The sequence below is a fragment of the Barbatula barbatula genome (assembly GCF_947034865.1).
Source record: "Barbatula barbatula genome assembly, chromosome: 4".
Lineage (NCBI taxonomy): Eukaryota > Metazoa > Chordata > Actinopteri > Cypriniformes > Nemacheilidae > Barbatula > Barbatula barbatula.
The window spans coordinates 2,440,945-2,466,154 of record NC_136768.1 but is presented as its reverse complement, the minus strand read 5'-3'; the positions used below and the strand labels follow the sequence as shown (position 1 = coordinate 2,466,154).

At 39.8% G+C, this 25,210-nt stretch overlaps 2 protein-coding genes across 2 annotated transcripts in view; one reads left to right on the top strand and one right to left on the bottom strand.

Moving 5' to 3' along the window:
- tnni4a (troponin I4a) overlaps nt 1–25,210 on the top strand; it is a 138,613-nt gene that overhangs the window by 53,848 nt on the left and 59,555 nt on the right. The window lies entirely within an intron of this gene.
- On the bottom strand, nt 6,771–9,556 carry lrrn3b (leucine rich repeat neuronal 3b; the record flags this gene model as incomplete). The annotated part of the gene is made up of 1 exon (XM_079455304.1): nt 6,771–9,556. One exon carries the CDS (start codon nt 9,554–9,556, stop codon nt 7,439–7,441), a length of 2,118 nt encoding a protein of 705 aa, XP_079311430.1. The 3' UTR covers nt 6,771–7,438.

Here is a 25,210-nt window from a genome sequence, read left to right as displayed (position 1 = left end):
ATGTTGATAACCAAACAACATTGGCCCCAATTGACTTATGTTGTATGGACATAAAACTGCTTAGACATCATCTGTGTTCTACAGAAGAAAGTCTTATAGATTTCTTTTGGGTGAACTATCACATTAAATAAAATTTGCTACATTTAGCAGTACCACGTTGTTGTTGTTTTGCAGGATCGTTCCAAGATTATTTCATGGTTGGTGCAAAATGTGGTTATTCTAAACGAGATGGAGTTATTTTTGCACTGAATTAAGTAATGGATGGCTAAATTACTTCCATGGTCCATGTCGGGACGAATAATTATCCAGCGCGGCTATTGATTACAGGGCTAATTTAGCATGACGTATTACATGAAATACAGCTCAATTCAATTCCGAATACCCTCGCTACCTTCAATTCTATTTAGGAACGCAGAAGCGGAAGCCTGAATGAATAATTCCCTTAGGTAAGGAACATAACGTACCGCTTGTTCAAAATAAGATTTCCATTGATTAACTGCCATTGCTGCAGGAGTAGCTTGATATTCTTTCAAAATCAACATGTTCCACGTACTAGGATTATCGGAGCCTCACGGAGGGTCTGAGGTTAGCGCTCTAATAGGATCACGCTCAAGTTCGTCTGGCTTCGGGGAGCATCATTAAGTAAGCAAGGTCACAAAGGTGCAGAGCGGTGCGGTGAGACTGAATCTCCATCATACTCTCCATCTTTAATGCGTGTTATTTGTCATTCTCTCTTAAAGATTCTCTCTGGAGCAGAGTTGGTGAATTGGCGATCAGATTTGCTAGTCTTTTTAGCTGGGCGATACCCGCTTTATCACGACCCGCTGTGCAGGGAAAATCAAAGGTTTGTGGGGTGTTTTGTGTGATCCTTGAGTGGGATTGCTGGGTTTGAGAGAGTTTGAGTGCATGCCTACACAGCGCCGTCAATAAAGAAACTGTCTTTGTCTGACAGTCAATCACGCCCGTGCCTGCCAGGAGATAGAGACTGTATTATGTGCTGTGTGATGCGGGGAGAACATGAAAAGGTATTTTAAAGTGTCAAGTGGAGTGGGCAAATGAAAATGTCTAAGCTAAATTGAATCTGATGGGCAGTCCAAGTCCCTCCGCAGATTTCTTGATATAACGCTACTGTCTGCTGTTTTCTGTTCAACTTCTGCTTCAGTTGTTGCCTATTCTGTTTTTTACTTCCTGACATAACAGTGGATTTAAATATGCATAATGACAACATATGTTTTTTAAAGGGAAAGGCCTAGTTAAGCCACAAATAAATTGTCATTAATTCACTCATCTTGTTAAAAACCTAACTCTTTATTTTGCGCAACACACAAGACATGCTGAGAAATGTCTCATACAATTGAAGTCAATGGGGGTCAATGCTGTTTGGTTAATCAAAATATCTTGTTTTGTGTTCTGTACAGACCAATAGTCATACGGGTTTGAAATCACATGCAAGGTATTACATCACTAGACCGCGGTACATTAAGAGTTCGTTTTTGTTTGTTTTATGTGTTGTTGTTCACATGCACAAGACAGATTTGATTCAGATTTGTTGACTTAATATAGTTTTATATACGTTGCCATTTTCTTTCACTATCTTCAATATTTCTACATGCCCGTCTCACATAATAGGCCACGTGTAAACAGCGCCAGCTTTGTTGTGCTGAGAAAGCCGTGTCTAGTGACATCACTCAAGATTGTTGAGAATGGTTTTGAAGTCTCTCAGCGTTGCGTTGGCCCGCGGCTTGCCGCTGCGTTGTGGCATTCAAAGCATGCATTACACGAGTCATGGATCATATGCCAGTTATTGCATCAGAATCATAAAATACTTCTGGAGTAGAGAAAGTAGGCCATGCACTTTTAAACTGTTGTGTTATAAGTTTTGGAGCTTTGGCGCCGTAATTGATGCAGAGAAGTGCTTGGACGTGATGGATTTCGTTTGGCGGCAGATACAGTGTGGGTTGTGCTCATTTAAAAAAATAACCCTGTGGCATTATCTAGTTTTTGTGACTGTGAATAACCGTTGGAACAAGCGACATGTCAAAACAGAGGCTCCGATTAATGTTTCCCTTGAGCAAGAGCCTTCGGCTTTAGGGAAGGCTGTGTTTGATTGATTCCTCTCATTAGCTGCATGGATACACCCTCACGCACTCCAGTTTCCCAGCATGCTCACTTCCATCCAGTTAACTCGCGCTGAGGGTTGTGTGGAGAAGCATCTCTTTAAGATGGCACATATTAACATGTTCCTTTAAAAGCTTGGAACTGTAGCAATCAGCTCGTCTGATATTAATGATGGTGTTTTAGGAAAGCGCGGGGATCCGTGTTTGAAGATCTGGGTCTGGGTTACACTAATGGCCTGAAAGATGATAGAGAGTAACAGTCACCAAAGTTCCTCCAGAGGCAAAGTAATAGACTGCAGGACTTCTATTTAGTGTAATTGTGACAGGAGAGTGACAGCAAATCCACACTTTCTGGCTACTGTGCAATGGAGATAAACCAAGCTTGTGATTGGTTCATTTATCTAATAAGCCATGTCGTTATAAATTGGCATTTTAAGAACTTCACCAGATAACTGGTGGTGCCTCAATTTTCACTGATTTTTCCAGATGAAGCATAGAAAATATAGTTCTGTCCTCATAGATTAGCACGTGGCATATATTGCTGTGCCTTGTCAACAATGCTAACATACCAGCAAGCCTAAATTGAATTGCTAAATATTAATAGATAATTAATGTTGAATGCAATTATGATTCATATGAAATTGCAATCCTCCTTTGTTCAATTCAGAGGATACATTTGATCTGGGATGATTTGAGGCAGCTTGAAGCAGTGAGAGGGGAATATGGGAGAAATCAAGAGAAAGGATAATAAACATGAAATACGTTATTTCTACAGTGCAGGCAGTTGTTATTGTAGTTCTCAAGGAAGCGTGTAATGAACTGAGGGAATATGGCATTTCTAATCCTCTTCTGTGCCAAAAGGTGCAGAAGTGTAAGGAACCCATAAGGTCTCAATGCACGAGACATCTTGAGGTGGAAATGACAGGAAGTTTTGATATTGTCAAAAAACTGAGCAATGTAAGGTCGACCTGTGCAAACATTCTGCTTGAATTATTTTACTGAATGAGTCATTATGAGTTTTTTTTGACAATCTCATCTTTATCTGAATCGTAGGTTTATGGATATCAAACTCATAATTGCTTTTCTAAGTGGGTCACGAGGTAACATGAACAACTGCCTTTGAGATGAATAACAACGTTCATAAATCTCTTCCTTCAGGTTTTACAGACTTCTTTGTGTCTGATTCAAGGGTCAATATTTGGAATTAATGCTGATCCCCATGCAACAAAAAATTTCAACATCAGAAGGTAATTGTAAAAGGCTCAATATTGCCAAAATTGTTGGCACTGTTTTCCTCTGTTGGCCACTTTCATTGGTGTTGCTTGGCAACACTCTCTTAAAAGCTGCCCTGTGTATCATCATTTTACAAAAAGAGGGCTAGTGTTAGTATTTGTAGAGCGCACATTTTTAAATCACAGGGCTCCCATTTGAAGTCTCTTTAATGTGCCGTTACCATAATGCAATCCAAGACAATATTGGATCAAATTGAGCTCGCTCCGTTTAATGGCTGGAAAACACTTAAAGAATTGTTCAGATTTTAAGTCTTCTGGTGTATTCCAGCCATTAGTTGTTCACGCCAAGTGTTTGAAATTTATGGCTTGTTGTAAAATAAAACCGAGGATGTCATGACTCTTTAATGTTGAATCTGGTCTGGTGCACGTGTGCCAGGACATGCGAGAAATTGCCTTTTTGTCTGAATGTAGATGCTTATGAACAGCTCATTAGCCCATCCATTGATTGTACTTCTCAGCTGTCTCTGGGATTCTTTTTTTTGTGAATGCAGGGACTGAAAGACAAAGAGATCGATCAATGATCAGGAAAGTAATGATCCATGCAGGAATCCGATTGCCAGCTGGCTTAAAGGCTCTCTATGGAATCCAATGTTGTCCTCATTTACACTTTACATTTCTTCCCTTACGTTAGCCATGTTTCCATCCAAAGTTGCATATTAAAGTTATGCGCATAATTACAATGGCACATTTAACATTTGCAAATAAAGCAGCTTTTCTATCCAATGAGTTGAAGAGAACAAATTCATCACTTCCTGATAAACTGGCGCTATATATCAGTAATAAAATCTGATAACGCCACTGCATTTAATCCTTTTCGTTTATAATCCGCCTCAGAGCAGGCAGACGAAAAACTGTCTGCTGTTTGAAAAGTCAAGTAGCCCAAGACCATTCTGTAAAGTAATATTACAGAATCCCGAAGATGACAGATGAATAAACATGACAGGTGAACATCCAAAAACCGCATTCAGATGGTGCGTGATGAGATCTGTACTCTGGTTAGTCCAGTTATGCCGTCTACGTTCAAATTCACATGACTTTTTATGCACATCTACGGATTTATTCGGTTATAAGTGTTTCTATCGTAGTAAATGCGCATTTTTTCTTATCGATATGAATTTTATACGACTAGATTGAGCGCATAAGTTTTCTAATGCACATATATTTTATTGCGCATGTTGCTGTTTCCATCCAGCGTTTTTTTTTATGCGACGAATACGAAAATGCACATAACATGGCTATAGAGATTTGACGAGCCAGAATATTATTTATATATTCATATTTCCACGTTTGACCTCAATTAAAAATTATTAATAGCAAAAACAGTGTCTACAAACACTGTGCTTATATTTATCCAAGTAACTCTATTGTTTTAAAGTTTATTTTCTGTGGTTTGTTTACCTCGTCTTGATGTTTAATGTTAACTGGCCTTAAAGGATGACAGCTGCGCGATGCCTCGCTCAAGAGAGAAACTGGCATAGACTGAAAATGTATTTTGTCAAAACATAACATTTATTTTTGGTTGTGGTTTATTATTTCACTTTCTTCGGAATATCGTATTGATCTGTCATTGACTTTTTTTTCTTTTTAGATCACATTAGTAGTGTTGTGTTGACATTTCTCCCCCTGAGTGATTAACAATGGAAATGAGTTAGCACTCTATCACACAGTCTGAGATTTTATTTCAGGTTGAGGACATATTTTACAGTCCAGATCCCATCAGGGTGAGCTCGCAGAGAATCAAGTTTTATAATTATCCAACCCGCAGGGTGTCATTGAGAATTAAAAATGATTGTTGTCAATTTAGATTTTTACTGCAGTGGACGCCTATAGCAGTGAAGACCTAAGTGCAAACATGTAGTCTTTAATAGGGCAATAACTTAATAGTCCTGCTGGGTTCCACTCATAAACAAACAGAACTATGGGATGTTTAATTTCCCTTCAGTTAGGCTTCCTTAAGCGAAAACATCAACGCTGTTTGTAATTTCCCTGCAATATTAAACCTTTTCAGGCCCCATGGAATTGAATTTCATAAAAAATTTTGGTAACGTATTCAGAAGCAATTTGTTTCACAACATGACGAAGATATCATTGTTATATCGTTTCTATGGGTTTGTGAATGGCAAGCAGTGAGCTTTTCTGACTACATTTTTAACAAGTTATTCATCTCCAAATTGCCCGATATGCAGAGAGAAACACTGTTATTGTATATGGCCTTGGAGTTTATGTGTGCAAGATCTTAGTAATATGTACATCGAGCATTTCTTGCTAGATGTACAGGCTTTTAATGCAGCTAGCTTGAAATTTAAAAGCATGTTTTAACTTTGTGTTTAACCTTTGATTTTTCTGGTCATTGTAATAACATCATTTTGGGGGTTGTTGGGTTGAATAACACTTCTGCTAGCATTCGGTTTCTTTTAATGCAGTGCTAGGAACACAGTGACCTTGTCTGTGAACTTCAGAAGCAACTCAACCTGTGATGCGACAGAAAAGGGAGTGCAAAGACCGGTAGACTCCTGCCTGTCTGAAGAACGCTGGCGCAGACTTGGAGTTATAATTTAGCTTTGTGTTTGACTGATAGCCGGTCTCTAAAAGGCCCGTCTCCACTGCTGAAAGCCTCGCTGATGTACGAGCACGTCTGGCTGACAAATCCTCAGTGTCAGTCAGCGGCTGACAAGCATTCATCATGCTTGCAATGTTTTGGGTTTTGAGTCTGTGCTGGATCTCAAATGGAGCAAATACAACGTGATTCTGTGCAGCTGATTCAGCTGGCTTTGATTTGAACCATTAGATTTTATATTACCAGTCTAGTACTGATTTAAATATTATTCAACGGTTATTTTTATGCAGATTACAGAAGCAATCCTCAATTTAAAAAAAAAATTATGCTTTATGAATTCACCATAAAGCAACTTAATCAGTAAACATCCTCACTCCAAAAAGAAAAAACGAACGCTGACATTTATTTCATTTTTGTCACCTTAAGCACGTTGGTCTCCTTGACCAACGTGCTTATGGTAGAACAAACATCACAGTCAATATAAAAATGGCTTTTATCTTTTTACACTCAAAGCAAGAAGGACGCAATGCTTTTAATTCATGTTTATGCTAAAAATACTGAGATAGTATGTCCACAAATTTGCATGTGAGGCTGGAATCATGGCTCTATTCTCCAGGGATCTCTCGAAGTAACATTCAAAAGTGATTTTTTTCTGTTGTAAGATTCAGGAGTAGGCACTTACCCTGTCATGGTCAACCTTGAACAATTTATGTCTGAGAGATGCTTTTAAAGTGTCTCCGTTCAGCAACATCCAGTCCTGATATTAATATAATCAAATATACTATATATTTATATATATATAGATAGATATAGATATATAGATATAGATTCTTTAGGATGTACATTTGTGTTTTAATCAGCAAATGTGTGGTCTTGAATCTTTCGTACTGTATTAATTCACACTTGTTTACTGCCTGGCTACTGCACAGAAGATACCTGTTACATTTCTGGATAGAATATATCACAATTTTAGCCACGAAAAGACACATCTGCTCTTAAATAGAAAAACGACAGTTTTCATCAAAAGTTCACATCATTATCACCGTAATCTATTCTACTAGATTTCCATCTTGACAAACAGTCGGTCACCCTAACGTGCCTATAGTTGTCATACAGCACAGACGGTATTGCTTGTGACCACGAGGACTGTTCCCACTACTCTTTAGACATTTAACAGTCAGTTATGAGAAACAACACCTTCCCGATGTCTTAATATCATCTGTCCTCAGTGAATGACCTAGAAATATCGCCCCGCATATTTTAGTAGCGAGTCTTTCCCTCTGGTTCCCACTTTTCCGTTGCCACTTGCCATGTCTGACAGCTCATGATGAAGGGTTATAGAGCTAGTTATAGATGTACAGACATCCCTTCCTTTTGAATTTCATGTCTGTGTCAAGGCAAAAAGAGAAAGGGCAAGTTGGAACGGTTCTCCGCTCCTGCCTGGTTAGTTGTTTGTAGTTTTTGTGGGCAGCTTAAAGGGCATTGTCCGACACATTTATGACCGTGGCTTGAACCTCAACTGCAGCTGGCATCCCTTTACCAGAAATCCAAAGCCTTGTAAAGGGAGACAGTTGGCTGGTCTCAGACACGAGAGCCATTTTAGATGGGTATCTGCTCAGATTTCCATAAAAGTGGTTCCTCATGAAGCCGTAAATCAGAAAGCAAGCTACTGAGAGCACAACGAAAAGCACACCAAAAGCAGCAATTAGAGCCACGTCCCACCTCTCGGAGTCTGGTATGGTTTGTTCTAATCCTTTAGTTATGACGTTGATGCACTTGGTGTCATGTTTATAGTGAATGTTGTGAATGTCCACACACACTTTGTATTCTGTAGCAGGGCTGAGATGTGTAAGGTTATATGTGGTCACGTCAGATGGCACCCGAGCTGTGAATGCCACAGTTGGATCATTTGTACTAGGCATTGTGTACCACTTAATGTTTGGTGCCAGGCTGCCATGAGTGGCTTTCCAAGAAATCAACACAGAGTTGGTTTGTACAGATTGGATGTTGACATTCAGTGAGTCATTAACAGGCTGTGGGAAGTATCCATTCACCTCCACAGAGACAGATTTTAGGTCTGCCCCGACAAGATTGTGTGCCACGCAGGTATACAATCCAGCCTCGTTTTTAGTGATGTCATAAATATCGAGGGTGCCTTCAGGGTGCATGTAGAATCTGTCTGTGACTGTATTTGAGATGACTTTTCTCCCAGATGGAGTCACCCAGTAAATGTCGGGCTCTGGTTCAGCAAAGGCACGGCAGTGGAGAGACAAAGATCTGCCGCTGTCCACGCTGATTTGTGTGGGGAAGCTTTCGGAAGAGATGAGAGGCAGACAGATCTCCATCATCTCTCTGAAGTGAACTTGCCGTACGTGCTGACCTTCATACTCTGGGGGTTCCACGCAGAACAGCGAATCAGGCTCCATAAATCGGATGTTAGTCTTGTTCATGTTCATCCACCGCATGACACAGTCACAGCGGATAGGGTTAGAATGCATGCTGACCTCCCGGAGATTTGGAAGGGACTCCACGGTGATCCTATGCAGAGCACTTAAAGCGTTACCGTTCAGCATTAGAGTTTCCAGCCTTGGCAGTCTGTAGAAAGCATTGGGATGGATGTAGGAGAGTTTAGGGTTGTTGGTGGCTTCGATTTTAGTCAGCTCTGGGAGGTTGTTGAGGGCAAAACTATCGATAGACACCAACTCGGGCATGCTGTTAATGCCCAGCTCTTTAAGATGGAGCATGTCCACAAAGTCGCCCCTTTGAATTCGTCCGATGGGGTTTTTGTTAAGGTCTAAAAACTTGAGGCTCTTAAGAGACCTGAGGGCGCCATGAGGAACCTTGGGAAACACATTATCGTAGAATGAGATACTCTCCAGATTGTCAAGGCCCACCAGTGCATCATCTGGTACCTGTGACAAGTTCATTCTAGTAAGGACTAGGCTGCGTAGGTTCCTCAGAGGCTTAAAATTCATATTCTCTATAGACAGGATAGGATTTTCCCCAATCATTAGGATTTCCAAATTAGGTAAAGGCTCAAACCATTCACTGCTGATGCTTAAAAGCCGGTTGGAGTTGAGATGTAGTCTTAGCAAGCTTTGTAAGCCACGGAAAGCCTCTGGAGAAATAAATGAAATCTGATTATGATTTAGGTAGAGCTCCTGTAGGTTGGTCAGTTGAGAGAGGCTGTTATCTGGCAGGGCACGTATCCAGTTTTCTTCCATGTGCAGGGACAAAAGTTGAGGGAGGCGGCCCATGTTGACATCGCTAATCGAGGACAGGTTGTTTTGTGAGAGATCAATCTCTGTGATATTGGGAAGGTAATCCAAAGGGTTCTCGATCTTGGCAATGGTGTTGGTCTGAAGTAAAATTACTTGTGTATCACTAGGCAGTTTAATGGGCAGGTTAAAAAGTCCCTGGTCATTGCAGTCAACCGTGGGGGCCTCCATATAGACAGAGCTGGGGGAAAACCAGGGTCTGATTTCACATACGCAAAGTTTAGGACAGTCAAGTTTCTCTTCTGCAGCAAATACAAAGGTTGAAACTGCAAGCGCTACTAGCAAATAATCCGCAAATGATATGTCCTTCATATTGGCTCAGTTCCCAAGAGTAAGTAGTTAGTCCTTAAAGATTTTTTGCAAAAGCACTCAAAAAATAAACATTTGTAGCTGTGGGAATCACTATTGAATCCAACAGAGGGCCTTCCTTAGGCCCTGACTGATGTACTGTCGACAGATGCAGTGCCTGATGCCAAGTCTCTTTCTGATTTAAATTCTAAAGGCTAGACAGAAAAAGGTGAACAGGTCACATTCAAACCTCAGGTGGTACCCGTTTCAGTTAAACGGAGGCAAGGCTGTTAATTTCCTGGAATACTCTCAGACCATCATATGCTGCCATCATTGATCTAGTCCACTTCTTCCTAAAGAAAATAAAGAGACGGATATGAAAAATTATGAAAAATGCAAGGGCATAATTAAGGCAAGACCAAGAGGTATGCTGACATCTGCAAAAGTCACAATAAAAGCACACTGATGTTTGCTGACATTTTATTCAGCGGTACATTGCACACTTAGCCTTTGACATATCAATATGGGCGTTCTTCAACTTTTGGGGTTCTAAATCTGTAGTTCCCTAAAATGTGTAAATTATACAACAACATTCTGACTCGATGTTATGGAGCTGTTAACAAGATGTACTATGGTCTTGATATTAAGCATTTTAAATGGAGATGTGGTTGGTTTTCTCTTAACAGCATCATATAACCTTTCCACATTTTTATTTTTCCACTACACAGCATTAAAAAGTTGCGTCTAACAGAAACCGCATTCTGTGAGAACTCTTGTCCTTTGTTTGTAGATGCTGGGTGTACAGCTGCCGTTTCCGTGGTTGGAAAATGGATGCGTGATCATACCTTTCAGCCATAAATCCAAGAAATTGCAACTAGGTTTCCTGACTGACACAAATGGCCTATTTTCCTGGCATGTTAAATGGAGCGAGCACTGCTCTTTCTTGCTGGTAGCACTGGTTCGCAAGTGCATCTCATTGTGTAAATGTGCATTAAATGAAAACGCAGTGTAGAATATACAGTAGGAATATTTTCTGTTAGTGATCTAGAAAATTTCCTAGTACCCTTGATTTGTCCAAAGGTTGCACAAGCTCGTAATGGTGATTTCAATCAGAACTGATTTAATGCAGCCAGGTATAGACAGATTTAAGGATGCTGAATCAAAGAGCTTTTTTGGCAAAAACTTCTGTGGTGGCAGTCCAGTTTTTTGCACTGCAGTAGCATTGGCGTCACTGGCTGTTTTTGTCATATTGTCCAGTCAGTCTAGGCTTTTTTTATGCAGGCCTGAGTTTTGTTTAGTGATTTCACATCGTGAATACATTGGACCCTTTACCAATGCACAATAAACACATAGCTCAATGGGGCATGAATAATTTGGCACCGCTGTCAGTGTATTAAATCAGGGTCCCACAGACAACAGCATCATCTGCCACTGTTAAGGTTATTTCTGTATCTTTAGCAGTAATTATTTAGATTCAGATTGAGCTAAAACTGCATTTGTGCTTCTGACAACCATATTTACATATGTGAAAACAAATAAAAACAATCTCCACCTTGGAAATAACTTGGTTTTTCTACGATCCCTTGGATTGCCCTGAATTGTGCAATGGTAAATGTCTTTTTAGTGTGTGGTTTTAGTAATGACTGGCTCATGATAGTGTTCTGGAGGCTGTTTCTGTAAAAGCTTCCACTAAAAACTCTCCCAGGAGTGAAGACTCACTAATACAACTAAAACCGTATTAACCTCGCTGACTCTGTTACGGCAATAAAGGTGTGGCGCACCCATTAAAAACTACAGTCAAAGACAAATGAAGGAAATTAGACTTAACCCAGTTAAGTGTAGGTTAGAACGTACAAACCTAAAGCCTTGGAACAATACTGTGGCTCATAGAGCTTAAGTGGCAATAACTTGCAAAGGGCGACGTGCTCGCAGAGACTGAGAGAAATGCAACTAATACCAGAGAAAATGGAATTTCAAGATGGATGCTTCTAATCACCATTCTGATGTACTGCAGAGTCAGTGAATGAAATTAGAAGGGGGGAGCGCGAGTATCATCCCCGTGCAGTTATTTGCGAGACCTGATATCAGAGTTTGCTTCGTCCTCATTGGCCTTTTGAAATATAGGGACATGTTTGAATAAATGTGTTCGGTAGGCAGGCGGCCGGCTGACCCTGGGAAGTAACTCAAGCTGAACGGTGACATCCTGGCTCCTGTGTTTGCTTTGGCCCGAGCCATTTGAGATTGGACATAAATCTCGGGATGGGGACTTGAGATGCTCTTCTACATGATGAAGCAAACAGGGGTGTCACAATATACCAGCATCGACAAAAATTGTGATTTTAATAATTGTGAATATTGATATTGTGTTAATACTGCACATAGTACAGTAGGTGTCAGATTTTTTTCACTCTTAACTTTTTGCCCTGCGAGCTACAATTCTCACACCCTCTCTTTGCCTTTCTACACACATTTTTGAGTCTGATTTATTGGCACAGAAAAAGACAGATTTTTTTTTTATTGTCAGATTTCACAATAATACCAATGCTGTGAATTACTTCGGCCACGATAATTGTGTACTGAAAATCTGATAGTGTGACAGTCCCAGTAGTAATTTGATGCAAACTGTGCAATAGCCATTTTGTTGTAGTTTGTTCTATTTGTTGGGTCGTCTTCATAAATTTTTAATAACCCCAGCACCAGTAAATGCTATAAATTACATATATTTTAAAAACCTAAAGCTTAAACGGGTGTTTTCATCTAGTTAATCTCATTCCATACAGATCACATGTAACTAGAAAATAGGTCAGGGGTGAAATTGCTTTCTGTACCTCAAGATATATTCGTTTGTGTTATGGAGATTGTTCAGAGGGACTTTGGTTGAAAAGTGGGGAAATGGATGTGAAGAATTGAGAATCTCTTTCTCACTCATTCACACACAACGGTCCACAGAAAAACAGCCGTTGTACACCCAGGCTCTTACCTTCTCTTTGTATTTCACTGCTACTCCATTTCCTTTTTCCAAGTGCTCAATAAGCTTTTCTATCAGGCCCGGAAAAGATGCTCAGGGCCTAGCTGCCATACGGTTTGCATAAGCCTCTCAGTGGGGGGTGTAGTCTGATTTGCCACTCCTCCCTGCCCTTTACTTCATTGATTTACCATTACACTATTTCCAAGGTAAGGGAAGAGTTCATTAAACAGGCTTTGCTATGCAATGTGTGTGCATAATGAAGTTTCTTGAGCAACGCTTCCCTTTGCACCTGCTCCTGTGTGCACAAATCAGCATCGAATCGCTGGCTAATACAGAATCGATTTTCCAAATTAACCAGTGGACCTCACAGGTTTAAGATTTCCGGTCGTTGTCCTGTGTTCGCTTCAAAGCATTTGACTGTACACACAATTTAAGATCATTTACTAGTAATTTACTAGCTGGTGTTGCTTTGCTTCGCAAACAATCGATTTATCATGATCTAATATTAAAAATTATAATTTGTCTAATTGTAAAGTAATCGTTCACACAAAAATAACGCATTCAAATTTGATACATCCTTGCATGGTTCAAAACCTGTATATGACGCTTATGTAAAAAACGAGATTTTTAGTAAAGTTTCATTGGACCCCATGAGCACAAAACCAATGTTATTTGGTTACAGTGTTCTTCAAAATATATGTTGTGCTTTGCAGAGGAAAGCAAGTCATACATGTGACGGTGCGCCAGAAATTTTCGGGAGTACTATCCCTACTTTTGTCCATTAGCAAGCATCTTGATTTTTGAAGTGTGTGTCAGAATACACACACAACACACCACTGTCTTTGAAGTGTAATTATAGTTACATTATGATTATGAAATACAATTTAATTTTTAAGGGAATATTATCAAGTCAGTTACCTAGATATCAGCATTGTTCATAAAAAAACTGTCGATCACTGAAGTTAATTTAAGTATACATTTTATAAAATAAAACAACAATTAAAAAAACACTTTGGCTGCAATTATCTGCGGAACAACGTTTGAATGGAGTCTGTATCTTAAGTGGTTCCGCTGAAATGGGTAAATTAACCTAATTACAGAAAATTGTGGAGAAGATGCAACTAAAGTAAAAAGCACTGCTGCTCTGAGTCCGAGTTGAAGCAACCCTCCAGGGGCAAATGAAATGAAAAATGGAATTGTGTTTTGAGCATATCGACATTAATTAAATATGCCAGAGGTCAACGGGCCAGGAAAGACCAAACGATAAATTTTTACGGAACGTGTTTGCCCCTATGGTGCATTTACTTCTGAGATCTGACTGCTGCAAGAGTATTCTGACTCATATGTTCCTTAAAGCTGATCCTGGAAACACATTGCTCATTCAGTGACATGCACGTAACGTAGCTGTTTGCTCTATCATGCATAACTTTGCCTCAGGGTAGGATACTATATAGAACAGTCAAGATGATTAAAGTGCATCACTAACAAGCAACTTATACTACACACTATATATGAAGAACCTAATTATTAAAACTAAAGAAATCCCCCGGGGTATCTGAACAGCGTTTCGCTGTAATTGGGACTGATTGATTGAAGGTTGGTTACCAACAGCAAGTGTAAGTCGATCTATAGGTCTAGCACTGCATGATATATACTGTTAACAGCTCCGCCTTCACTGCTTTTACATAATGAGATCCCAGTTCTCCCAGTATGGTGTCTATGCAGTCCTGGATGCCTCCTCTACAGGTATCGGTCTAATCTGAGAACAGATGGACTGCACAGCAGTGTTTCTCAGATGGTTCTGCTCTGTTTACTCCTGAAAGCACAGAGAGCATATGCTGCTATCATAATCTCTTTACTAAAGTCTAAATTTCGAGTCGAGGCATTTCAAACAATACAAGAGCGTAAGTGCTGTGACCTTTTCGTTAGACTGGGAGTAGTGAGAAGTCATCAAAGATTAGGCTTTTTATATTAGAGACGGCGAGTGCAGCTATGGACAAAAAGTACAACTTGTGTGTGTGTGTGTATGCATGTATACGGTTTGGGTATTATATACATGCAAATATACTGTGCGTGTCCTATGGTGTGATGTAGCAAAATTTGAGAAACTGTTTTGTCAACTACCCATTTATGCATGCATAATATAAGTGTCTTTTGTGTGTCTAAATACGGTGAAACCATCACAATCCCGAGTATATAATTTCCCTATCTAATGCTCTTTGAGGTTTTACTTGCGTTTTGATTTTCAGGATGTCAGATCTGCAAACTGGAAATCAGACATGTCCACCACTGATTTGCACACCAAGCTGTTTATAGCTTGAAAGGAAGCTATTTTTCAGCCCGTTGTCATACAGAGGTATTGAAATCAGTTAGGCACTCCAGCGGCATCTGAGAGCTCCTTAATATTGAGGGGTTTTACTTATTGTCTGTTAATTAGTGAAGCTATCAAATGGCCCATGTGATTATATCTGTGATTAAGAATTGCCCACTCAGGTCTGTGTTTGGGGAGTTATCACAAAAGGGACTCCAAGGACGGAAACTATCGAGAGCCGTTTGTCTGCTTTTAGTGGAGAAGCATCTCTAAATGTTTTTTGCCCTGTAATAAGTCTGTGGTCTGTGTGATGGTGTATGGAGGATCTTAGGTGATAGCTCTTTAAATTGACCATATCATGCATGCAATCCTTCACACGTTAAACCTATACACCGCGTTGCGATTTCCACGTGAAATTGATTTTTAGAAAGTAAAAACCCGCCTGCTGCAGTGTGATGTCTACAAATAGATGTGGGAGGTCAAACACACTGGTTGCATGACTAACAGCTCGGATAGAAGTCTCATCATTTGCATAATAGGTGTTGTGTTGTGGATGTTTTAAATTAGACGGAAGCAATGGATGCAGATCAGACGAATGGATGGGAATCACAATGACTCCTTTCAAGGCGATGTACATTCATTTAACGGCACTTACACTGGACGCTCAAGGCGACTGCCTTTGAAACGCAGGCGCTATAGGGGTGCTGTAAGACATCTTGGACGGCAACAAGGTGATTTAAAGCAGATCGAGAACAGCCAGATGCAAGTCTGCCTGTGGCTATCCTTCCAGGACGTGCCTTGTGTCCAAAAAATACGCATGCCAAGCTGGATCACAGCTTTACTGTTGCTTATGCGCACGTCTTCGTACTCCGACCGCAGCATCAGCACCAAGACATCTTCACGTGTTTATTTTTTACATGGATCATTGAGTGTTAACATTTTCCGTCCCTTTCTGATCCCGCGTGGTCGTTTTGCAGTCTAAAAAGCACTCTGACGCACATTCTCGCAACTTCAATGTGGGTGGTCATGCAGTAAATCCACGTACACATTCATTCGAGAAAACATCGATACTCATGTGATAAAGGTTTCAACTTACCGTTTAAATGGAAGTCATTCCGGTCAATAAAGCAACGCGTATTCCCTTCATCTATAGCGCAATGCTCCACGGAGCGGGGAGCGCGCGACACGCAAATGGAAAGACGCGCGTCGTCGTCTTTTAACGCAGATGGAGAAATAACCCCGTCGTAACGCTTAAGATTTTGCCAAGTTTGAGGCAAAATCCACCAGGTTAGAGCCGTCGGATAGGTTTCTACAAGCCCCCTCGCACTGACAAACCTCCTACTTCTGCGTTCAGAGGCGCATCTGCAGCCGCTCGCTCGGTTGTCACATTGACATGCCGCTGTCTACCCAGCGGTCATTAATATAGGAACAGCCCCACGGTCTCCTGAGAACAGCCAATAGCAGCCGAGCGGAGATAGATTCTCTCACACAATTGGCTGATCAGCAGCGTCAGTCAAAAAAAGGACCGTTAGAGAAGTGAGGAGATGCAGAAGCAGATGGATTACGTAAATATTAATTTACGCTTGTGTACGTTACTATATTTTAATATATTAATCTTTGTTGTATTTTGCAATATAAACTCCGTTGTAAATAGTGACATGACAATTTTATTTTATGGTAATGTATTTATATTGTCCAAGCATGTTTTGCTACGGTTGAACTACAGTATTTCTGGTAATACTAGAAATGTACTATATGACTTTTCTGCAGTAACCATATAGTTTAGACATGATGGTAATACAAATGCCATGTTTAATAATATGCTTTTGCTATATTTTACCCTAAGGCTAGCCATAATTGAACAAATTTACCACTCTTTCTCTATAGTTGCCATAATATCATAAGCCAAAAAACTAAGAAAAAAACTACATAATTTTTACATAACTACACACTTTGAATAGAGCTGACCCGGTTTTTAGGGATGACTTCGCTGTTAAGGTGTTTCCCTCAAATGGTCCGTCTTGCTTTACAGCCCATACCAAGGCCCTTTACAGTCTCACCCTTGGGACTGAACGCACCTTGAGAAAACAGGGGGTATAACTCATAATAAAACTCCCAACAGAGCCGGGCATCGGTCCATTTTTTCACATCTGGCGTAGGGAGAATACTGTGCCAAGAAAAATGTGCATGGGCTATACACAATCATAAATCTGGGGTTTAGTTGATGTCAGCAAGTACTGGGTTTATCATCAGTCCATGGCCTTGTTTACAAAAATTTGGAAGAAGATTCAGAATTTGTGAGGCTGTTTCACTGTGGTCTTTCGTAGCATCCGTTTTTTGACAGACAGTGCCTTGGAGGACATTGCAATTTATTGACTGGGCTTTTTCAGTCATACATAATCTTACAAGAAATCTAGAGAGATAAACTCTTCTGGACGTTGACGAAACATTTAAGAACTCTGAAGTCTTTTGTAAGAGCATCTGACGTTCTTTCGGAAAATCATTAACCTGGGTAATTTCAAAGCTTGAGGCTTTTTGATATACGTTAATGACGACATATAGAGGACATCTTACAAAAAGGTCTATAGCACTTCATTACTGTAAGTAACATTGTTCCAGAAGCACTTCCTGTTTCAGTTTTTTTTAAACATGATACGACCAACAGAATGTATAACCGGAAGTGCTTCCAGAACACTCTTTGACGATGTAAATATTATTAGTATGAACGATATGTGCAAAAAAACATTGTAAAAGTTCAGACTCCAATTTCCGAATTTCTGTATTTGGTTGCCTAAAGTACGGTATGATAAAAGTACGATATGTTTAATCCACAATGGTTCATTATTTTGATTGCTGGTTCCTCATTTTCGCTCCATAAATCAATGGAATGCTACTTGGCGGATCATGCCTGTTATGTGATACATAAACGTTTACACTTCCATCTATTAATATTCAAGGCATCAGCGTGTTTGTTTTTCAGTTTGACTGTGTAGTAGATAAGCAGAAGTACAGCTTCGTACGGAAATGGTAATGACATCGGCATGCCCGTAGAGACGCATGAGGTGCCTGGCAATATATGCATCTCAAACTGTAGCAGCATTTGTGGTAGGGGCTGTCTTCGCCTGCAACAGGCTGCTTAGGTGGGGTTTGCTTAAAGACTAAAATGCACTACAGATTTTCAGTCTGGATTTGTTTCAGAAAGTCTGTGCCAATCTGCAGATTTGATCAGTTAGTGCGTTTCTATCTGACGCTTTCAAAAAGTCTGCAAGTGTAGTCTAGTTAAAAAATCTGTTCAGATTTTAAGTCTTGTAGTGTATTCCAGCCATAAGACTGATGTGGAGACATCCTCACCACCAGCCAACCACAGACACTCCACATTAGGCCTTCATTCTCCCTTTAAAGATTACCTAAACGAATCAGAAAATGGCGGTTAAAAAAACTCTGTCACCACTCTGGCAAGCCTTGCACTTAATGTACCTTCAATCTTAAAACGTCCTTGTAAAAAAGTGTTAACGTCCCGAGAGGCGCCCATCCAATTTTTCGACGCTAAGCAAATAATATTAGCATTCTACCCCTACAGCTGTGCAACACGGCTTTACTTTGAACGCAACAAAAGTTGACTGGTTAAAAAGAGAGATTTCTTTCTGGTTCCGTGCGAAAGAAGCGTGAGATTTCAGGTTTGTAGCCAGAGGATGTTGAAGAGCGTCTCTGAGGGGTTCTGTTGTTTCCGCAGTCCCCCTCTGGTTGTCTTTACAGAGTTCATAAAGTACAGGGGCTACCCTCGCTCTTCTCAGCACATCATGAAGACCAGGTTACAGCGAGCGGCCTACGCCAGAGAATCCATAGCAAATGACTAATGTTGGGGAAAAAAGTGATATGCCTTTGGGAATGAGCAAGAGCAGAGAGGATGTGGAGTGATGACAGGCGAATTGAAGGAAGTGGCACGATGGCTTAGTGAACTGGAAAAGTGCGAGGACTGATCCGGCATATTAGAGTTTGATCTGGCTCGGGATCGGAGCTTAGACCGATTCTTAAAGCTTGTAAAAAGATTCACGGCATGCTGTGGGTGTGCATAGTTAATACTTTGTGCGTGCGTGCGTGATGGCTAGAAGATGAGGGTCATCGAAATGAAATCCTGGCACGTCAGGATTGTTATTTATGAAATGTTATTTAGTCGATTGCGACTGGGTAAAGTATGGAAAGCCTGTGAAGAACATGAGTCAAATTTAAGCTCATGAGCAAATTATTTTTTTAGAATAAGATAAAGAAAGCCTATCTGTATGACATTATTACCTTGAAGAAAAGGCTTTTATGTAGAAAAACCTTGAGTATGGTACATCAAAAAGTAGTAGTATTTGCTGTACACTCTATGAAAGATGATCACCGTAATAAGAATCTAATGACAGTGACCATTACAAAATATGGAGGAAATGTGAGGATGATTATGGAAATGAGAAATCCAAGGATTTGGGTGGAAGTACATGTGCTTAATTGTCATGAAGAAAATGTCACAATGAAAATTGAAAAATCTGATTTTAAATGAGATATATATATATATATTCTCAGAATATGATCTTATCATGTTTTTGATTTACCCAAATCATGGATACTATAAATGTTAGTTGTTTATTTTCCTTTTCTCCTCTCTAAAGCCATGAGAGCAGAATTCAATGCAACATTGTTTTATAATAATGACAAGTATAATTTTTTCTCCTCTAAAGCTTCAACATGTAAATTTGATAGTCATATGAAAGCAGTGGCAGGTATTGTGTTTGACATTCAGGACAGATGTTGAAAGGCAGGAGATCAATGCTCTCTCCATTCTCTTTGATCTGGGGGAAACAGTTCTGTTTTTTTTTTTCAATTGTGGGAAATCATCTCTAAAGGCTGTTTCTGAAGTGGACAGACCAGGCACTGACCTTCAGATTTGTTTATAGCACTTCTGTATCGACCGTGCTGGAAAAACGACATTCAGACTACCCATTATGACAACCTTTGTACTTCAAACTGAGAAAAAAAGCCCAGAACATGCGTGATAAAGTCCCAAAGTTGTACATGAATTACGTCGTGAACTCGTAGAAATCTTTATGATGAGGGGTCTGTAAGAACAACTGAATGCAGGGATGTTGCGGCAAATTGTGCCGGCATGTGAAATCCCCCGCTTTTGTCTTGTTATATTCCTTTGTGCCACCACAGTGAATGTCTGGTGCTGATTATGCAAATCAGCCATAGTAAAGAATCATGGGTAATTATCGCAAGTCGTAGATAGGCTGTGGGAAAATAGACTTTTCCATTTGCCATAGAGATGGTGCAGGACAGAAATGCTCACAGCTTTGCAGCATTCATAGATTTAGAGTACTGGATGCTATAATTTATAATGCCCTTTTATGCATTGATATATTTCTGCCCTTATACAGACTAATCTAACTAATCAATATAAATCCATTCGCTCATTTAAAAGAACATGGTGTTGACGGTTTCCCCAGCATGTTTCTTTGCTTTATTCGTAATGAAGCAATACAAAACTGAAAGCAGTTCTAGTTATTGCTTTATATCCTTATATTCATGCTTTGAATTAAACAATAAGCCTCGAGAGGCAATGCGTTACAATAGATTTACCACGGTTGAGGTGTTTCCACACTGTAAACTGTCATCAGCCTTACTTTTTTTTGTCAAATTAATTTCGCTTTACTGACTTAATCTAGTTCAACCAATTTCAACTTTCATAACTTTTAAATCCATTTAATATTTAAATACAAGTGATGTTTTGATGTAACAAATTTGATGTAACTTTAATTTAAAGCGGCTTTTGAATTGAAATTACGTTTTTTTTAGGTTTTACTTGTCACTTGAATTTAAATGATCGTGAAATTACTTTGTGTAAATTTATTTGGATTTCGTATAACTGGTGAAATGAAGTTGAAATTGGTTAATTTAAACCATAAGCTACGAAAGACTATGGGTAACAGTAATTTTACTATGGTTGTGGTGGTCCTACACTGTTACACAAATTAAATCAAATAATTTTGACTTGACAAGACAACTGAATTTAAATCCGTTTCGGTGTAACTTAAGTTAGTTTAAAATCAACACGAATTTTCTTAAATTGAAATTGGTTAAACTAGATTTCTATTTTGTAATTGGTGAAGCACATTCGATTTTACTAAAGAAAACTTTCAATTCAAAAGCCGCCTTAAATTAAGTTGAAATTAGTTCACATGGAATGTACACTAAAAAAGTCACCAAAGCAATACACATTGAATGTAAAAGTAAAATCTTTACATTACAAAGTCATGTTTGGCAGCTGATTTGGTTACTTAGAAGCGTAGCACATTCGTATGGAACTTGTTTTCGCCAATTTTATTTGGTAGTCCAAATAGTGTAAAATAAAAGTAGAATTTGATAAATCTCAACCAGATTATTGTTTGTGTTCTCTAAAATATTCTGCACTGCTCCAGAGGGCGTGAACGCAATAGCAGTAATATTAAAGCTAAACGACCCATGCCCGGAAATTTGAGTCCTAAACAATCTTCCAGACAAGTTTGGTGTCAAGGCTAAATCTCACATATCTTGTCTAGGTGTTGACCGAAAGACTGCTAACCTAGATCATTATCTACAGTCACTGAAGGATGTCTCGTTGCGCACAGAGAAATGTTTGTATCCCGCTGCAAGGCTAAAACTGAGAGATTGAACAAACCAGAGATCCAAACAGCTTCTACTAGGTTAACTCAGGACCAGTACATGCGCCTCTTTCGCTCTCTCTTTGGAGAATCCATGTTCTTGGATACAATTTGTCTCCTTGTCTTACTCTGGGTAAACTACCGTAATGCGGGTCAATACGGAGCATCCTATACTGCTGCTAAATTGGAACCTCTTGAAATTGTCTTCTCCCTCTGTATTTAGCTCCGCTGCAGAGTTAACGCTCCGCGCACCTAACCGATCATTGACTGTCGGGCTCATCTTATCTCGCAGTGCTGCCGGAAATTAAACCTTTTTTTGTGCCCCTGTTAAAGTTTGGTTTAAAAATATCCCATTGTTCTTGCAAACAATGGGCAAAGATTTGAGCTCGGTGACGATGCCGTGCCCCTTCCGAAAACCACACGCGAAGGCCTCTCCTGAGAACACGATGGCATAAATCATGTCCTGAAATGCAGCTCCCTCAAGAAAATAAAAGCACATTTGTCAGTGCAGTCAGCAGAGTTCATAGCTAACGGGCAGGCGGCCAGAATGTTGCGTCTGATCGCATATCAAATGGGATTATGACATTCTGCGTTCCTCCTTTTAATTGAATTACGTGTCCCTCTTAATGCAATAATCCCTTGAAGATCCACAGCATTATGTCAGAATCAATGGCAATAAAATTAGAGTTTCTTTAAACGGGAGCAACACCACAATTAAGACGTTTGTGAGCGATGGAGATTACGACACAGACGGTGACGCTTGCATTATGCAATGTGGGAGATAACACCAACACTCACTGAGGCCTTGGGTAAAACATGCGAGAGATAGATATGAATCATTTGTGAGTCACAGGGCTGTTAAAATGGTGAAACGCCGGCTGCCGCCCATGTGACACTGACTGGTTTTTAGAGCGGGATCTGCTCCGCGGGGAACCTTTTATACGCTGACAGGCAAATGAAAGGTTGGCTGAGGCTCTTCGCCCATTAACGTCATGTCTAAAAGCAGATTGTGTTGCAGCCGCAATTATACCGCACTGATTCTCAAACAGCATGTTTAGCTATCATTAATCCATCAGCAACAGAAATTCAACCGGACAGCTGCATTTAAAGAAGCCATAGTGTTGGCAATTGTACAATCAGGCGCTTGCTCTCATCATTTTGTGGTGTTGTATTTTACGCTCACACACAACTTGTTTTTCGCCTTTTATTGTGTGAGGAGTATGTGTGTGAATTTACCTTGAATGCAGAATGTGACAATGCGATAGGTTTTCACAAGGTGTGTGTGAATGAACAGCAGAGCATGTAAAAGGAACGGATTTGTGTCATTTCAAATGAAAGTGATTTCCTTGCAATTTGTCAAGACTCAAACAAGCACTAGCAAGCCTTTTCAAAGCTGTTGGTCTTCTAGTCAACTGCAGAACAACCCCAAAGAAAAATGGCATTCATGTCATCATCAATGTTTCGCTGTATGTATATTTTTTGGCATTTCTTTGGGCAGCTGTCAACCGAGATGAATTTTCTTAAGTGACTGACTTGATCTTCCAATCTGATGCATCAGGAGATTGCATCAGACATTGTGTCCCTTCGTGGAAATCCTTTTACAGATCTAAATCTGACATTAATGTGACATCAGATAGATGAGACTAAGTGCAAATGTAAGTACATGTTTTGTGAAACGACCCAATAAAAGGCATCTTTATAAGGCAATTCCAAATCCAAATCGAACACAAAATTTGTTTGACACTGCTCTGAAGTGCCAGAAATCCATGTGCAGAAATACAAATTGAGAGAAACAACGCTTTGGTTAAATTTTAGCTTTTTACTGATTTTAATAAAATGTTTGTTTGCTCAAGGTAATAAATAAAAAAAAAAACATGCATAAAATAAATAAAAAATCCTAAACTGAGTACATGAGTGCAGAATTGTTTGAGATTATTTTTCCCAGAGGACTTACATTTTTAGTTCTGGATACATGTTTCTGATAAATGATAAAATTACAGTAAAACACAATATTATTATCATGCCTACCCTCTCTCTGGCCCTGAGAGTTAAACAGCACATTTTTTTAGCTGGGCAGCAGCACTTTGGATATGCGTTTGTTTTTCAGTTCTTTGTGCCCCTGGCATCGATGCCTTTATGCAGCTCGGTTTCAGCAAACGCTCTTTCCCTTTTGGGAAGGAAGTTTTGAGTTCTGAAAGTTAAAGTACGTTTCCATAGTACAATGAACACACTTCTCTCAAAAGGTTTGGAAAATTGAATTCCTCGTGATATAACCCGTTTTAAACTTCTCAGTTGAACCTTCAGTGTTGTTTATAAAGAATGATGGAATGCTGTTGAGAGAACACAAAAATACCCTTATTTTTTCAGCCGTATTTTCAGCCGATGGGCTTTTATCTGGCCACTTTCTGTGAAGGAATAATGTGGTGCACACATACACACACAAAGTGTGCGACTGTATTTCGCAATAAGGGACAGGAAAGTTAACGTAGAAACAAAAACTACCAAAGATGAATGCAAAGCATTTGCGGCGGGTTTGTCATTTAATTAAATTGGTCCTTAACAAGTTTCTTAGCCTCTATTAAAAATGTTTTCCAGGCTTTGGAGAACAATGCGTGAATCTGTGGGAAACTATGACTGCAGAATGCGTTCTTTTCATCCGGTTTGACTGTACAAATGGACCTCATTGTCTACAGAGAAATTCGATTTTCTGCCATGTGCCCCGGTCTTACACAAACGCCTCTCTGGGGTCTGATGCCACCATGCCGAGGCTTATCAACAGTACTCAGGGTGTGAGATTGAGCTCCGGCGCATATTAAACCATAGGGGTACTGGATTCAGAAATATGCCAGAATTCCTCTAGAGATCCATTTCTTGTTCACTACCCATCTTCCTCCGTCTATCGTCAGTGTGAGGGAAAAACGTTAAGATTCATCCAGAGCGCTGCTTTCGGAGTGTGTAATTTTCTCCTTTATCTTCTGCTCAGAGTCGGGATCCAAAATGAAGTAATTATCATCATTCGTAGCAAAGCCGAGGCGTGGCGGGAAAGACATCCTTCGTGGAGTATTAAAGAGGCTGGATAAAGTAGCTCTGCTATCGATGCTTCGCAGTGAGAAGAGTAAAACACACATGAGCTGAATCCACCTCCCTGCTGAGGTTCTGCTAAGCCATTGCTGGGAATGTTGTAGAGAAAGTGTTCATCTTTAGCATGCTGTTATCAAAGTGAAAATGGAAAAGCTCCTTACTTATTGCTGCTGGATATACAGTTCATGTATGGACCACTTCGCAATATATTGTTCTGAAGGGGTCTATGCTGCAATGTGTAAACTTAAGCAAACTGTCTCTCCCCAAAAACTTTTTTACAAATTAATTTCTTAAATTGTAAGCTATACGTTACTGCAAATGTAGTAATTGGTTTCACCTGGGTATTCCATTACAAAAAACGCATTCTGTGGATGGTATACACATTGCATACAGCATAATATAATGTTATGCCATTCTAAAACATAACTAGCTTTACAAATAATGGCCATTCACAATGGCACAATGGGTTAATATGCCCACAACAAGCCTGTTGCGTGTTGGCCAAATTGCAATACAAACCTTAAATAGTACTCGCACCATGTCAGCTGGGAAAGCTAGTTTTGAATAATATAGCCGAAGACTGTAATACATAGCCTGTTTCCTTCCCACGGAGAAGAATCACATTCTGGTTACTTATA